The sequence below is a fragment of the Artemia franciscana genome, chromosome 3 (genome assembly GCF_032884065.1).
Source record: "Artemia franciscana chromosome 3, ASM3288406v1, whole genome shotgun sequence".
NCBI classification, from domain to species: Eukaryota; Metazoa; Arthropoda; class Branchiopoda; order Anostraca; family Artemiidae; genus Artemia; species Artemia franciscana.
Window position 1 is genome coordinate 605229 of NC_088865.1, and position 15821 is coordinate 621049.

Genomic DNA, 15821 nt, shown 5'->3' on the forward strand with positions numbered 1-15821 from the left:
AATTTTTTAATTAATATTTTTAGTTGTATTTTGTTTTTAGTATGCTATGTTCACTGCTTGATTAATTAAACCCGGTTTTCTCTCTTAAATTTCAAAAATTCAAGATTAAAAATTAAATCTTAATTTAAAATTAAATTATTTTTTTAAATTAAACTTTAAAAATATTAAATTAAAAAAAATCAAATTTTCTCTCTTAATTTGGAAAAGCAGTGTGGTCTAAGAAATTATCTATATAGGCACGGCCTCTAATATAAAACGATTTTACATAGCCCGTCAATGTCCATTACATTGGAGAATATAATTCCTCAAAAAACGGCGATTGTGCCGCTGTTTCTGGTTTCCCAGTCTCCTAGGGACTTGTATAATCCCGCTAAAGTTAGTGATCTTTCTCTAAAATAGGAACTTCGATGTGGTTGCCCCAGAGGAAAGGAAGATAAGAAATGACATTCTAGTCTCATGAAGAACCACGAAAAAAGCCATTTGAGTCTCTTCGACAATTATCTGGCCATTCAGGGAATCAGAGGAATCACTTATTAAAAATTAATTTTGTGTTTCTCCGGTTGACTGATCAACTGATTAAGATACTTATTTTTTTTTTTTCGTAGCTTGAATTGAGACTGGAATATCATTTCAAAAACGTCACTCGAGTCCTTTGGAAAACCAACCGGTCATCCGGAGAATCACAGAAATCACTTCGAAAGGAATTTCCAGTGGTAGCCTCAACTACTGATAATCTATCATGATTGACGTAGTTGACCATGGAGGACAGAAAGATAACAAATAATACTCCAATCTCATGAAGAGCCAAGAAATAAAACTTTTTGAGTCTCTTCGACAAATATTTGGTCTCACAGGAATAACTTTTAAAAGTGATTTTTTTTGTGGTTCTTCAGATGACTGATCAACTCATCAAGATACTTAAATTCTTTTTTTCTGTAGTTCGAATTAGACTGGATTATCATTTGAAAACCGTCACTCAAGTCCTTTGGACAATCAATTGGTCATCCAGAGAATCACAGAAATCACTTCGAAAGGGATTTCCCGCGGTGCCCTTAATGACCGATAATTTATCTCAGATACTTCAATTTCCTTTAAATTATCCCTTAGATTATAATTCCTTTAAATAATTTCCTTTAAATTATCCCTTTAAATTATAATCCATTATGAATGGATTATCTTATTGGAAAAAAGCCATTTATCACTCGGAGAATCACAATAATCCCTTAGAATGGCGGTTTTTCGTGGTTCTCTCATGGAAATATACTTGAAATTTTTTTTTTATGGTACAACGGGAACTGAAATATCTTTTCTGAAAAACAAGCCTCTTGAACGATCAACTTGTCTTCCGGATAGGGGCGGATACAGAATTAATGTTTGAAGAAAAGGGCACTGACAAAAATTTGGCTGTCAATTTTTTTCGCCCCACTGACCCTGTAATTAATGCAATTTCCGATCTTATGAGTGAGGGGAGACCTACACACCCCGTGAATTTGCCTCTGCTTTCAGGGAATCACAGATCACATATAAAAAATAAATGTTTTATAGTTTTCAGGATAGCCCATCAATCTTCCAAGATACACCATCATGGTATAGCAGGAGACTGAAATAACGTTTGGATCAAAGCCATTTGAGTCTTTTGAAAAATCCGTTTGTAAACCTGATAGCGCAGTGGTAAGAACGCTTGCCTGCCCCGTAGTAACTCAGGTTCAAACCTCTCATAAAACAAATTTTGGCTTAGGGAAGACTAAAAGAGGAAAAGATAAATATAAACAATAAATAAATAAAAAATCGTTTTCAAAATGCAGTAAATAGCAGAAAATGATTTTTTTTCCATCTTGAGAATCTATGAATACAAGTGAAAGCAAGGGGCGTGAAGTGGATTGGGCCTTATAGAACTTAACCCTTTTCATTCTTTTTCCTCAGCTCACCGACTTTTCTTCGTTCTAAACTTATAATATTCACGTTATGTAAGGCCCAACGCGTTTTGCATATCTATGTTTCACTTATATTCATAAATTTTTGAGAAATAAAATATTTACCAATTTTCAGTCCGTTTTGAAGACGAGTTTTATTCTTTTTTTTATTATTCATACAAATATTAGAATTCCCATCCTCGATGGACAACAAGGACTCTGAGACAAGTGAAATTTGTGAATCATTTATAACTAGCCTTTCTCGGCAAAGCTCAGATGGAGGCTATTAAGCAGCATAAAAAAAGATCCAAACAAGGCCGTATCCATGATTGATTTTCATGAAGGGGGTAATAAAAAAATAAACGCATGACGAGTTTATTTACATGTATTTTTGCTTCGTTTTGTGAATTGTACGAGAATTTTGGGTAGGGGAGTTCAAACCCCCTAACCCCCTGGATCCGGCCTTGGTCGACAAGTACGTACAACTGAGTTCGACATTAGACGTGTCAAAATCAAACGCCAGGTATGATGATGAGTATTTCAAAAAAATTATTGACAATATGTTGGTGTCCTCCACTTACGAAACAATCTATTACCGTATAACAAGACACTGAATATTCTTCGTTTTTTCTTGGGGGGGGGGGGCACCTAGATTTGAAAAGTACTCTTTTGTTTTATTTTATTGAAAAAAAATGAAATTAAAATATCCCTTAGACTTAAGATAATACTTTTTTTATCTTCAAAACAAATAGAATAGAATCCTTACCCTCCTCCTACACTTTCATGAAATGACACTCCTGGATAGAGGGGAAAAGGCACAGATTCGTCAAAACAGCGAATAAGGCAAATCACGTGATAGTGCAAAAACGATCTTTAGAAATTCATTACAAGGAAGAATGAAACTTGTAGACACAAATTTAATTAAATAATGACAATAGCAAGACTCAAAGACAATAGTTTTTCCCCCCCCTAAAACTATAAAAAAAATTCAAGCAATGTTAAGTGTGAATGGACGAAACTTATCCCTAGACCACAAGTAAATACCGTCTCATATACCTAATTGTAAAATGACCACAAAATAATTTGTCTTATTGTGGTTTAAATTTAATGAGATTACAAACCACAAAAAAAGAAAAAAAATGTGGTTTTACAAGTTTCCGTTAATCCATAAAAAAATTAGGGTATAGCGAATTTCATTTTATGTGCTGTCTATAAAATAAAGAAGAATCATCTATGGGTGGCGGAGAAATGAAAATGAGAAAAAATATGGAAATCAGAGGAAGATAGGAGAAGGATAGATAGATCGATGTTTATTACTGTAAAAGCCTCGTCGGGCCATGGCACAAAAAAAAAGCAAAAACTTATGGACACTGTATAACATATCTAACAATAACAGTACCATAGCATAATAGTTGAATACAAAACACATTAGCCTATTTTTGGAACTTGATTAAAATCACCGAGAAACTTAAAAGGAAGAACAGGAAAATAATTCTTTGGAAATATTAAATAATCGAATAAATAAATACCTCAGCACATAGGTGGGGGTAGTGGTATTAAACAGGTAAAAAAAAGAAGAGGAATAGGAAAAAAAACTTTTCTTTAGAATCTCTGGGCAAATAACACAAATATTCTTCTTCAATAAATGTTAACGGCGATCCCTTGAAATTAATTAAAGGTGTATTTTTAGAAGATGTTAGATTTATTTCCAAGTTTAAAGTTCCCTATGAAACATGCGATAAACCTATAGTTGTAACGGAAAGTAAAAGAAATTTATATTACTGGACTAGATAGTTTCAGGAGTATCCGTTCACCAAATCATAATTATGGTTTTACTTGCAATTCTTTCTTACAGTAATCTAATTTTTTTTTATTTCGTAAAATTTTCGTATTTTGGCATTTTTCCAACGTGTTTTCAAAACATTTTTCAAAAAAAAAAAAAACTGCAATTCGTGGATGGATTAAGCTGAATCTCAGCTACCAAACAATAGCAACAACTTTATCTTACGCTGAGACACTAAAACATTAGGACTGAGAAAAAACCACACTCAAAAGACCTACACAGGAAACGGGATACACCTTAACTGACTTAACTTAGTCTTCAAAAGATTTACCTGACGATATTTGCTATGCCATTAAACGGCTATTTGTCAATGACTATTTGTCGCAGGCACATAAGTGATATTGCCATTTAGATGAGTCAAAAATTAAAGGACAACATAAAACAAAATAATAGAACAATTATGATATTTTTAATCTTTTATTTAAGAACCTACCGAAAAAAGCTCGCCTAATTTCATATAAAAACCAAACTAACGATGATGAGCATTTTACGTCGACTAAATTCTAATAAATTCTGTATTTAAATCTATTTTATATAAACACACAAATTAATTCCATATATAGAGATAATTCCTATGTTTTAGTACTTTTAAAAAAGCTTCCTATTGTTCTAATTAAACAACCCTTGTGTTTCATGAGTCGTTATTAAAGAACTGGGACAAAATTCAAACTCTAGCGTAAATAGCGAGGTGTTGAGGAGGGGGTAATCCTCTTCATACACGTAATAATTTTGTTCGTTTTAGGTTTTAATGTTGCACCTTACTTTCAGTTGAAAAAACTTGCTTTTTTAAATTTAATTTCTGATCGTTTTTAGTAATTCCAGAAGATCTGAAACCACCTCCACGAATAAATCTCCCTCCCTACGGAAATATCCTTTAAGCAATTCTATCCCAATGAAAATTTACTCCGGACAATTACCCTTAACAACTCCACGCGTAAAATTGAGACGCAAAAGAGAAAGCAAGACATTTAAAAAGAATTTTGTATAAAATTCTGGCAAGCTCCCCCAGTGTATAATTTCCCCTGACAAGTTCACTCCCTGGAAACTTCCCCCATGAAAAAACCCCTAACAATAAATTTTCCCCCGTCCATTCAAAAATGTATATATACTTCACAATGACAAATACTATGAGTAAAAATTGGCAAATTTTATGACTTAAAAACCTTTCCCATGGGGCTTTGAGGGGGTCATGTTATATCCAAAGGCATAGTTATTGGGCCTTTCAACTATGATAAGCAAAATGGCCATCTCAAAATTTTTATCCGACGACTTTGGGGAAAAAAGGGACAGGGGAGGTTGCCAGGCTGCCATCCAATCTTTTTGGTCACTTAAAAAGGGCACTAGAACTTTTAATTTACGTCCGAATGAGCCCTCTCACGGTATTCTAGGACCACTGGGTCGATACGATCACCCCTGGAAAATACAACAACAAATAAACAAGCATCCATGATCTTGAATATGCAGATAAAAGCTTGAAACCACTAGAGTAGAGTTTTCTGATATTCTGAGTCTGATGGTGTGATTTTCATTAAGATTCTAATCCTTTTAGGGGGTGTTTCCCCCTTTTTTCGAAAATCAGGCAAATTTTCTTAGGCTCAGAGCCTTTAATCGGCCAAAATATACTTAATTAAACTTGTATATTTAAAATCAGCATCATAAGCCGATTCTTTTGATATATCTATTGGTGTCAAAACTCCATTTTTTAGAGTTTCGGTTATTATTGAGCCGAGTTACTCGTTAATTATAGTTCGTGTTGGCGAATCGAATGATATATTTCTTTTTTTTTTATCTGATTTCTGTTCTGTACTATACATTGGCCCAGTCTAGTTTATCTCCTCTTCTGAGCAAAATAGTATATTTAGATAACTCTTACCTCGCTACACTCAGAAGACTACTTCTTAATAGATTAGGCTATAGAGTAAATTAACTGCATCCCAACCCCCCTCCCCCACCAAATGCCTCGGTATGTTAATATCAACAGTAAACAGCCTGTTATTCATTTTTAGGTTTAAATCCCCTCCTGGAGGAGGTGTGGAAATGCGGAGGCATGGCAAAAACCAAACTATCATTGAGAAACTGGTAGCTTATATTGTAAAAAAACAAAAAACAAAAACAAAAAAAGAAATACAATTCAACAAAAATACGAGAACAAGCACATAATTAGTCTTGAAATAAAACAATTTTGATAAATTTATAAAATGATAATATATTGATAATTTTGATAATATATAAAATGATAAATTTATAAAAATAAAACAATTTAATTTACTCATTCAATTAGGCTCAAAATCAGGTCATGGATGCCAAGGAGTCTTCTAAAGAAGAAAAAGAGAGAAAGCTAGCAACTAATAAGAAAAAACTAAAGGTGTAACCTTGAATAAAAGTCAACCTATACAAAATAGTAAATAGGGGAAAAGTTGGAACAGACTTTATGGATCAACATTAATGCGTCATAATTATATGACCCTCCCCCACAGTAATTCTAGCCACCATCTTGAAAAACTGTCCTCAAAATCAGCCTTTCACACAAATATATTACTTTTGGTGAAGTCTTATAGCTAAAGGAGTAAATAGACGTAAGGGGGTTAAGGGAGTTAAGAGAGTTAAGGGAGTCGAGTGAAGGAGTAATGTTTCAGGGGCGCCACCTTTTTTTATAACAAAAACAAACATACCGTTTCAACAAATTCGAATTTTTTCCTCTCATGTACCTCTTGTAGGCAAAAAACGTATTCCAAAGAGGTTTGTACGAATGCTTTCTGCTCGAATTCCAGTAGTGCATCAGCCTGAAATAGAAATAAGTAGTATATTAGATAGGGTTCATTACATAAAATCTCAAAACATTTCCCGAACCATCCAACTCTTTGCTAATTATAACGGATATGCAAATTACAATATCAAAAGTTGAGAACTAATCTAGTTACGTAATATTATGGCCAGTTTTATTTCTGAGATTCACTTGAGATTAAAAAAAAAAAACAAACATTTCAGGTTATTTCTTCGTTCAACACACCATATCTTCTAGTTTGTTTTTTTTTTTTGCTTGGTTGTCACTACTTTCAAGCACAACATTTTTTTATTACAGACTTCGCGGCTCCATCACAGATGATGATATGCCACTAGTCCTGGTGATTACCTAATTTGCCAACACTGAGGTATTTGTTATACCTTCTCTTGAACACGTCAAGGGAAGGATTTTCAAGGATTACCTCTGCCAGCTATCTATTCCATCTAGCAACCGAGCCCCGGGCGAAACTAGTTTTCAGATATTCTTGGCAGGGAGTGCCCTACTCAACGTGGTCCTGACGAGCTGTACTTTGTCGAGTTGACCGCAGGGGCTTCGCTTTATTAGGAACGAGCTTTGACAGATCCTCTGGTGGGGGGTTATACATGTACTTATAGAAAACGGACATGTACACCACGTCAAGGCGATCTTGGATCAATCGTGGGGTTATAGCTTTCATGTTGCCAGAGGCTACTGCACGAACTGTTCGATGTTGAATTTGTTGGAGCGATGTGGCTTTTTGGTGCATCAGCGACGAGAGGACATACATATTCCAGGACAGGTCTAATGCACAAAATGGAAAGTGGCAGAATAGACTCATCAGGGAGGAGGCTTTTGCATCTTAGGATAACTCCAAACTTCTTGGAGCAAGAGGATCTCATTTTACTGAGATGCCCAGTCCATGAGAGATCCAAAGAGAAGTTAACTCCAAGTAGGCACAATGTATCAATTTGCGCATTGCCTCTTCTTTAAAGACGAAACCAGGATGAGCCCTCATATTACACGCCTTAGAAATTAGGAGCTCTTTCGTTTTCGATGCGTTAAAACTTACAAGCCACGCATCTGGCACGTATCTCAATTCTCTCCAGGTCAGCCTGCAGCATCTTGTGGAGTTCGCTTGGATTTCTGTCCTTTGTAATTGATATTTTCAGCAGAGTGAGCGTTTCTTCCCAAAGTTGTCCCCTAGAAGAATTCTTTATCGGGGTACTCCCGATAAGACTGAGTATTTTTTTTGATATGAAGCCGTCGAGGATAACTTACAATGATCGTTGACGAAAAAAGTCAGCAAGCACACAAAAGTCGGCCATCCTGCCGGTATAGTCGGCATAGGCTTTCAGTTTAAAAAGAAGGCGAATATCGTGCTCCTAAGAAAGGAGCTCAACCCAATCTGGATACTGTGCAATCAAACTAGTCTAATGTAGCCGTTCTCTAAGAAAACTATTGCGTGTCTGTCAACAACAGATGTGACTCAAGGTATTGATAAAGGGTCATATTAATGACGCTTTCATAAACTTTACTTACACAGGACAGCGGACTTATTGGAAGATACAATCCTACATTAGTAAGGACGGACTCTGCCTTTGGAACGGGAACAACATTAGTAAGGACGGACTCTGCCTTTGGAACGGGAACAACATGAACACTTTTCCAGGCTTTCGGGAATGATCCCGCTCCAAAGTATTTTCTATATAGAGAGGCGAGAGGACCAGCAAGTTCAGGGGCGCATCTTTTAAGCTGTCATTGAATTCGACGAAAATCCAAAAAAATCTATAGTTTTTTATTTCATTTTGTATTCAGCCTGGTAAGCCTTCGAGTTCGGAATTAATTAGTCTTTTTTTCCTGATTTCAATTCTAACATGAATTCTATCCTATCCTGATGTGTGCTTTCAATTCGACTCTGTGCACACAGAGTCATCAAACCCTGAGCCAGCAATAGCAGTATTCGCTTGCCTGCTTGTCGCTCGAGGTAAAAACTCTGTATCACATGCTCGACTTTGCCCACGAATCCATTTACAAAGCTGACAATCAATGGGAAGCTGAAGGTCTTTAGATACAAGCCAAAAACTAAAAGATCACCCAACTATGAGCCAGCAACAGCAGTACCCAGTACCCAATTACCTACTTGTCACTCAGGGCAAAAACTCGCATCACTTGCTTGATTTTGACCGTAAATTCGTTTAGAAAGCTGACAATCAATAGGAAGCTGAAGGTCTTAGATGAAAACTAAAAGATGAAAGGAATTTAGTTACAATGTGGTCACCCATTCAGCTAATCTGATTTTAAAAGTACCGAGGACAGTGATAATAAGATGTGATTGTTTAAATTAAAAGCCCTCCATGAGCAGTTGTGCAGTTTAGAAACGTGGATGAAAAATCAGAAAAATAGATTTGAAAATATATAGCTGAAGGAGACATAGCTTCCTACTGAAGGTTTGGTTGTCTTTGGGAATCAACATACTTTAACGTTTGAATTTTTACAGACGAAACACGCTGTCAAATTTAACTAATCAGTTTCATTTATTTATTTCCATGGTTCGATGTGGCAACATTGACATGATGCATGTCAATGTCATGATGCAACATTGATGCATTATATGATAATGCCCTAAATTTTAAAACAAGGTTGAGATGGCTAGGCCACGTTCTGCGGATGACAGATTGCCGAAGATTGTCCTTTTTGACCAACCGTCTGGTGCTACACGGAAAGCAGGTCGTCCTCGTCTGAGGTGTGAGGATGTCATAAATAAAGATTTAAAGGATACGGGAACTTTCAGGGAGGTTGTAAAGAGGGAGGCCTTGAATAAATTAGGTTGCAGGAGGAGCGTGCGTAACTGTGTTGGCCTCAGGCGGCTCTGTGCTGCAGTGAGCCATTAGTAGTAGTAGTAATCAAAAGAAGAATCTTGGAAAATCCAGTCTTCAGATACGAACAGACGGGTTAAGAGGGCAAAACTTTTCTATTTTGATGCCCTTGGTATATAAAAAAAGCTTTTATTTCATTTACGGCGAGAGATAGCACGACCTCATGCCATTTTTGTATGAGAACATTCTTTATGCAGAGTCACTATATTTTCCGTCTGATTCATCTCGACGGAATTCAAAATTTGTTTTCTTTCATTTTTCGAATGAACGTAAGAATCCTGAAATTCAGTAGATCTCGTTTGTGCAGACTTTGTCCCAGTCAACATCTTCAAGTTATCTTAAAAGAAAATTTTTCTGTACGTCTACTCGGTCGCTCAAGAAGATATAAAAGCAATCAAATGAGTATAATCACCAGAGAAGTAAGTTTCTTTAAACAGGCTTGGTCGTACCAAGGTTCAATAGAACTAGACGAACGGACCCCAGTCCAATGAAGTTGAGTTACCTGCAATCGATCCTTGCAGATGAGTGATCCAGCTCTCCATAGGCTAATTGGTATATTATTATTATTTAAGAATTAACGACGCTTCTTGACTACTAAGGTCCCTGCGTCGGCCCTGCAGTGCATTCCTGCAGCGTGATTCGAAAAAATTAGACTTACTATCTTTTGAAATACGCGCCAAAACAACAGAGAGAGACAGAGCACACAAGGAAAGGAGCAAAGTAACACACAACAAAATCCGCAAACATTCCAACCCCTTGAGGTTGACTTACCTCTTTGAAGTCTTGTTTCTTGGTTGACAGCCCCAATGTTCTCTCTTGACTGGCATTGAACTTAACCGATTGTTTCTCAAACCTTTTTTTTGCATCTTTGGCTTTATTGATTTGATTCTTTCGGAATGACTCTAAAGGTGCAACAAATTGTTCAAGTGTCTTCTCAAGCTAAAAAAACGAGAACTCTGATTTTTAGTTAAAGGGGTACTGTAAATAGGCTGCACAGAAAAATTAATGATATAATACAAAAAAAAAATGAAAAAGAAGAAGAATATAAAGATAAAATTCTGAATTTTTGTTAAAGAGATTTATACACAGATAAATTAATGTTATCGTACTAAACAAAAGAAAAAAAGAAAAATTTAGATTTTTGTCTGATTAGATACATACAAAGATAAATTAATGATATCACGAAAAAAAGGAAAATTCTGATTTTCAGCTGCAAATATGCAACTAGATAAACTGGGGGTATGATACAAGAACAAGAACACGAAAAAAAAAATCTTAAAGACACATATAGACGTATAAATTAATGAAATATAAAAAAAAAACGATAAAACAGGCCAGACATGTATTTAGTTACATTAAAACTATAATGACATTTTATAATTACATCGAAACATTAAAATTAATAACAATTTAACGCCATAACAGTTGAAAGGACGCTAAAGCGATAAAATGACATCTGTATAAAGCCATCGAGATTTTCGGGCCTAAAAATAACTTTTTTTGGAAGTATCCTACCCCACTCCAAGACTCGTCGATATCTATTATCAGCGAGGCTAGAAGAAGTTGAGGTCAAAATGTAATGCACCTTCAGGCCTCAGAAGCTCTGTAAACCTTATAAATGAAAAAGTCTCGCCCTTCTCCAGCCGAATAGAAATACTGGAATTTTGGAGTTAAAATTCTACGCGCCAGTTGGAAAATAAGCGTCTCTTACTTAAAAAAATCTCCATAAATTTGTTTTCCAAATAAAATTTTACTATTAAGAGTAATAGAGCAAATATGCACCATTTCGGAATCAGTAACAAATAAGATTTTTTTTTCTCACTAGCCGTTTTTTTTAATCGCAATTTTTAATTTTTTTTTACTATGGGCCGTGTTTCATTCTTTCCTAGGTTACAGTCACCACTGTCACCATGAAAGAAGTATAGTGGTAATTCACTACATATTCTTGTTCACACACAAATGAATAAGCTTATAGGCTCACTGAAGGCACTTTTAGTCTCTATGCAATTAAAAACAATAAAAAACAAAAATTATATTTCGACAAAGGAGTTAGTTTTGCGTATAAATTCCTTAGGAATCCCCATCTACACCATTCAATGCGAGATGTTCTAGTCCATACAAAACTGAATACGCTTATAGACTCATTGAAGGCACTTTTAGTCTCTATGCAATTAAAAACAATAAAAAACAAAAATTATATTTCGACAAAGGAGTTAGTTTTGCGTATAAATTCCTTAGGAATCCCCATCTACACCATTCAATACGAGATGTTCTAGTCCATACAAAACTGAATACGCTTATAGACTCATTGAAGGCACTTTTAGTCTCTATGCAATTAAAAACAATAAAAAACAAAAATTATATTTCGACAAAGGAGTTAGTTTTGCGTATAAATTCCTTAGGAATCCCCATCTACACCATTCAATGCGAGATGTTCTAGTCCATACAAAACTGAATACGCTTATAGACTCATTGAAGGCACTTTTAGTCTCTATGCAATTAAAAACAATAAAAAACAAAAATTATATTTCGACAAAGGAGTTAGTTTTGCGTATAAATTCCTTAGGAATCCCCATCTACACCATTCAATGCGAGATGTTCTAGTCCATACAAAACTGAATACGCTTATAGACTCATTGAAGGCACTTTTAGTCTCTATGCAATAGAAAACAGACAGAGCAAAAATTGTATTCCAACAAACGAGCTGGTTTTGCTTATAAATTCCTTAGAAATCCTCATCTACACCATTCTATGCGAGGTCTTCAAGTTCAAACACAAATGAATAAGCTTATAGGCTAACTGAATGTACTTTTAGTCTCTATGCTATAGAAAACAATAAAAGCAAAAATTATATTCCAACAAACAGGCTAGTTTTGCTTATCGGATCCTTAGAAATCCCCACCTACATCATTTTATGTGAACCCACTGACAGCCAATTAGCGTGTTTTGCGAGGTAATGTGTGCAATGGGTCCACACGAACTGAAATTATTGGAGACTAATAGCATACTAAGGGTTACTAGATTGAAAATCATGCACATTTTGTTCTTTAATTTTATCATATTATATAGAAGAATCAGCAGACAAGGAGCATCAGGAAGGTTTCTTCACTGGAAAAGGATGTGTGGACCATGTCTTAGTCCTGCGCCTTCTTCTTCACCAACGTTTCATTCACGGATTGAAACGAAGTTATGCAGTCTTTCTCACTGCATTTGACTAGATTTTGCGGTCATTCCTCTGGCAAATAGCCTCGAAGATGATGTCCCATCGTTTCATTCACGGATTGAAACGGAGTTGTGCAGTATTTCTCACTGCATTTGACTAGATTTTGCGGTCATTCCTCTGGCAAATAGCCTCGAAGATGATGTCCCATCGTTTCATTCACGGATTGAAACGAAGTTATGCAGTCTTTCTCACTGCATTTGACTAGATTTTGCGGTCATTCCTGTGGCAAATAGCCTCGAAGATGATGTCCCATCGTTTCATTCACGGATTGAAACGAAGTTATGCAGTCTTTCTCACTGCATTTGACTAGATTTTGCGGTCATTCCTGTGGCAAATAGCCTCGAAGATGATGTCCCATCGTTTCATTCACGGATTGAAACGGAGTTGTGCAGTATTTCTCACTGCATTTGACTAGATTTTGCGGTCATTCCTCTGGCAAATAGCCTCGAAGATGATGTCCCATCGTTTCATTCACGGATTGAAACGGAGTTATGCAGTATTTCTCACTGCATTTGACTAGATTTTGCGGTCATTCCTGTGCCAAATAGCCTCGAAGATGATGTCCCATCGTTTCATTCACGGATTGAAACGAAGTTATGCAGTCTTTCTCACTGCATTTGACTAGATTTTGCGGTCATTCCTGTGGCAAATAGTCTCGAAGATGATGTCCCATCGTTTCATTCACGGATTGAAACGGAGTTATGCAGTCTTTCTCACTGCATTTGACTAGATTTTGCGGTCAATGCTGTGGCAAATAGCCTCGAAGATGATGTCCCAACAAAACATATCTACTGAGAACATACTATGAGAATACCATATGTAGCGTACAAATATATGGTTAGTTAATGGAGCTTTAAAATAGAGTAGAACGTCAAGCAAGAAAGGCTGACATCACGCATTCTTTTCAAATATATTATAGAGTTAATAATTAAAGGAATATGTGTCCTGTGGTGGCGCAGTGGATTTGACCTTAGCTTGGTAATACGGGACCCAGAGATCGAATCACGCTGCAGGAATGCACTGCAGGGCCGACGCAGGGACCACAGTAGTCAAGAAGCGTCGTAAATTATAAAATTAAAGGAATATGATGGTGTTGCCACCTCAGCACAAAAAGAAACTGTACCTGACATTGAATATATGCAGACTATGTATTATCAGTAGACACCACTCAGAAAGCCCAAAATGTGATAGAGAGAATAGTGAATGCGGCTAGCGAAACAAGACTCTTTCAACCAAAGAGAAAACTTAGATATACTTAAATGAAGAACCTGTTGAAATGACGGAAGAGTTCTAGTATTAACGGTCACTGACTGGTGGCCTTATGTTTAAATTTACGTATCTACATTTTGAATTTTAAAACGCACAACTTGTTTAAATAGTAAAACAACTGGATATTTCCCTCTAAAACTGAAATTTCTAATGAAATCACCAAAGTCAACACGACGAATTAGTGTGATAAGCTTAATACCTTTGTTTTTGCCAAAATTCTTTCAGAACCTTTGTCCTCAATTTTTAATGAAATTGCCTCTAGGAACTTTGGGAACAGGTAAGTTCCCAAACTGTTAAATACTTGGTTTCCAACAACTTAGAAAAAAAAAGGTGGAACTAAATTTTGATAGTGTCTGATCCATTACGCTTTCTCCCATTTTAAAAAAATTATATATAAGTTTTTTAACAAGGCGGCTGAAAACGAAGATAATTCCCAATGTTGACCTTGGGCAATTCAGAAACTTGAATACCAAGTACCTGGCTTAATTTTACAGCAGTGGACTTACGAATTTTTGATTTGATGAACTGCAAAATATTTGCAGAAAAAACTTTTAAGTGAAATTAAAGCTGTTTCCTATTGAATTAGAATAATGTATCTTTCTTTCGTAAACTTTTGATCCATTAATTTACAAAGGTATATTCCAGGGGGACCTTCGATCCCCAATCTTATTCCTAGCAATGATAAACAGCATTGATATTGAATTTTTCGAATCGATGAAAATTTGTTGATGATTTTACTGTTTTGAAGTTTTACAAATTTTAAAAAGTGACCAAATAAATTACCTGAGGCAGTGCTGAATATTTGTTTGATAATGCGCTCTGTAAAGAAAAAAGAAGAAATTCTGCTATTTCTATGCAGGAGAAATAAAAATTTGGGAAATGAATGCCCTACAGGTTTTTCTATACAAAATCACTGATAATTTATATTTCCTATTGCAAGTTGATACAACTAAGGTAGTTCGATCGATAAGATGCTAATCATTGAATTCCAGCACCACAGATCACGGGAGGAATTGAAGGATCAGTTAATGGGCGGGAATAATGGGTGGTACTAATATACAACCTTTCTGTCTACAATTTCCAATGAAAAAAGTATTCATGCTTGTCTAATATAGTTGGAAATCTTGTCATTTTCGTGTTTTTAACATTTTTTTTTCCAAACAGACAAGAGGCCACCATTTCAGACTGACCCCTTAACTTTCAACTTTGGTCCCAAGGAGGGGGAGGGATTTCAAAGAACACGTCTAACTTTGAATTTTAGGTCTTCACATGGTTTAACTTGTTTCCCAAAATTTTCATAAATTGACCATATATGACCTAGCGTGTGTTCTACACTGAGCAAAAAAACTAAGTCTATTGGTCAAAAATAAGGTTCACGCAGTAGAGAAGCTCTGCCTGTACAAAAGTGCAGCCAGTCTCAAGCCAGGAAAAAGGATGAGGGTTAGGCTCTCCTGTCTCCTGTCAGGGTCCCTCTCCTGTTAAAATCAACTCAGCAAGTGAAACATCAAGAATAAAACCCTTCAGATGACAACAAGAAGGAATGACGCCCGACTTATTTTATGGAATCGAACTGGCCGCTTAGATTTGATTTTTGGAATGTACGGACAATGTGGCAGCTCGCCAAAACAGAGCAGGTCCCACAAGAAGTAGTTGCCTATAATCTTGATATAGTGACACTGTTAGAAGTGAGATGGACCGGTTTCAGCAAAGAAACACTTGATAGTGGCCAATCAATAATCTACAGTGGACCCAAAAAGAAACGGAAAGCTGGAGTAGAAATGTTAATGTCCCGAATGGCGGCAAAATCTCTCATCAGCTGGACTCCTGCCAATGATAGAGTAATCATTGCGGGGTTCCAGGGACACCACAATAAAGTGACTGTAATTGCCTGTTATGCACTGGCAAATGATGCTGAAGAGGTGGTTAAAGAGCA

At 36.0% G+C, this 15821-nt stretch overlaps 1 protein-coding gene across 1 annotated transcript in view; it reads right to left on the reverse strand.

Annotated features, from left to right (window-relative positions):
- Positions 1–15821, reverse strand: part of LOC136024716 (rho GTPase-activating protein 26-like) — a gene marked incomplete in the record, with an annotated part of 88451 nt that overhangs the window by 57648 nt on the left and 14982 nt on the right. Inside the window, 2 exon segments of the mRNA XM_065700132.1 lie at positions 6429–6539; positions 10168–10335. Coding sequence (XP_065556204.1) covers positions 6429–6539; positions 10168–10335 — 279 coding nt within the window.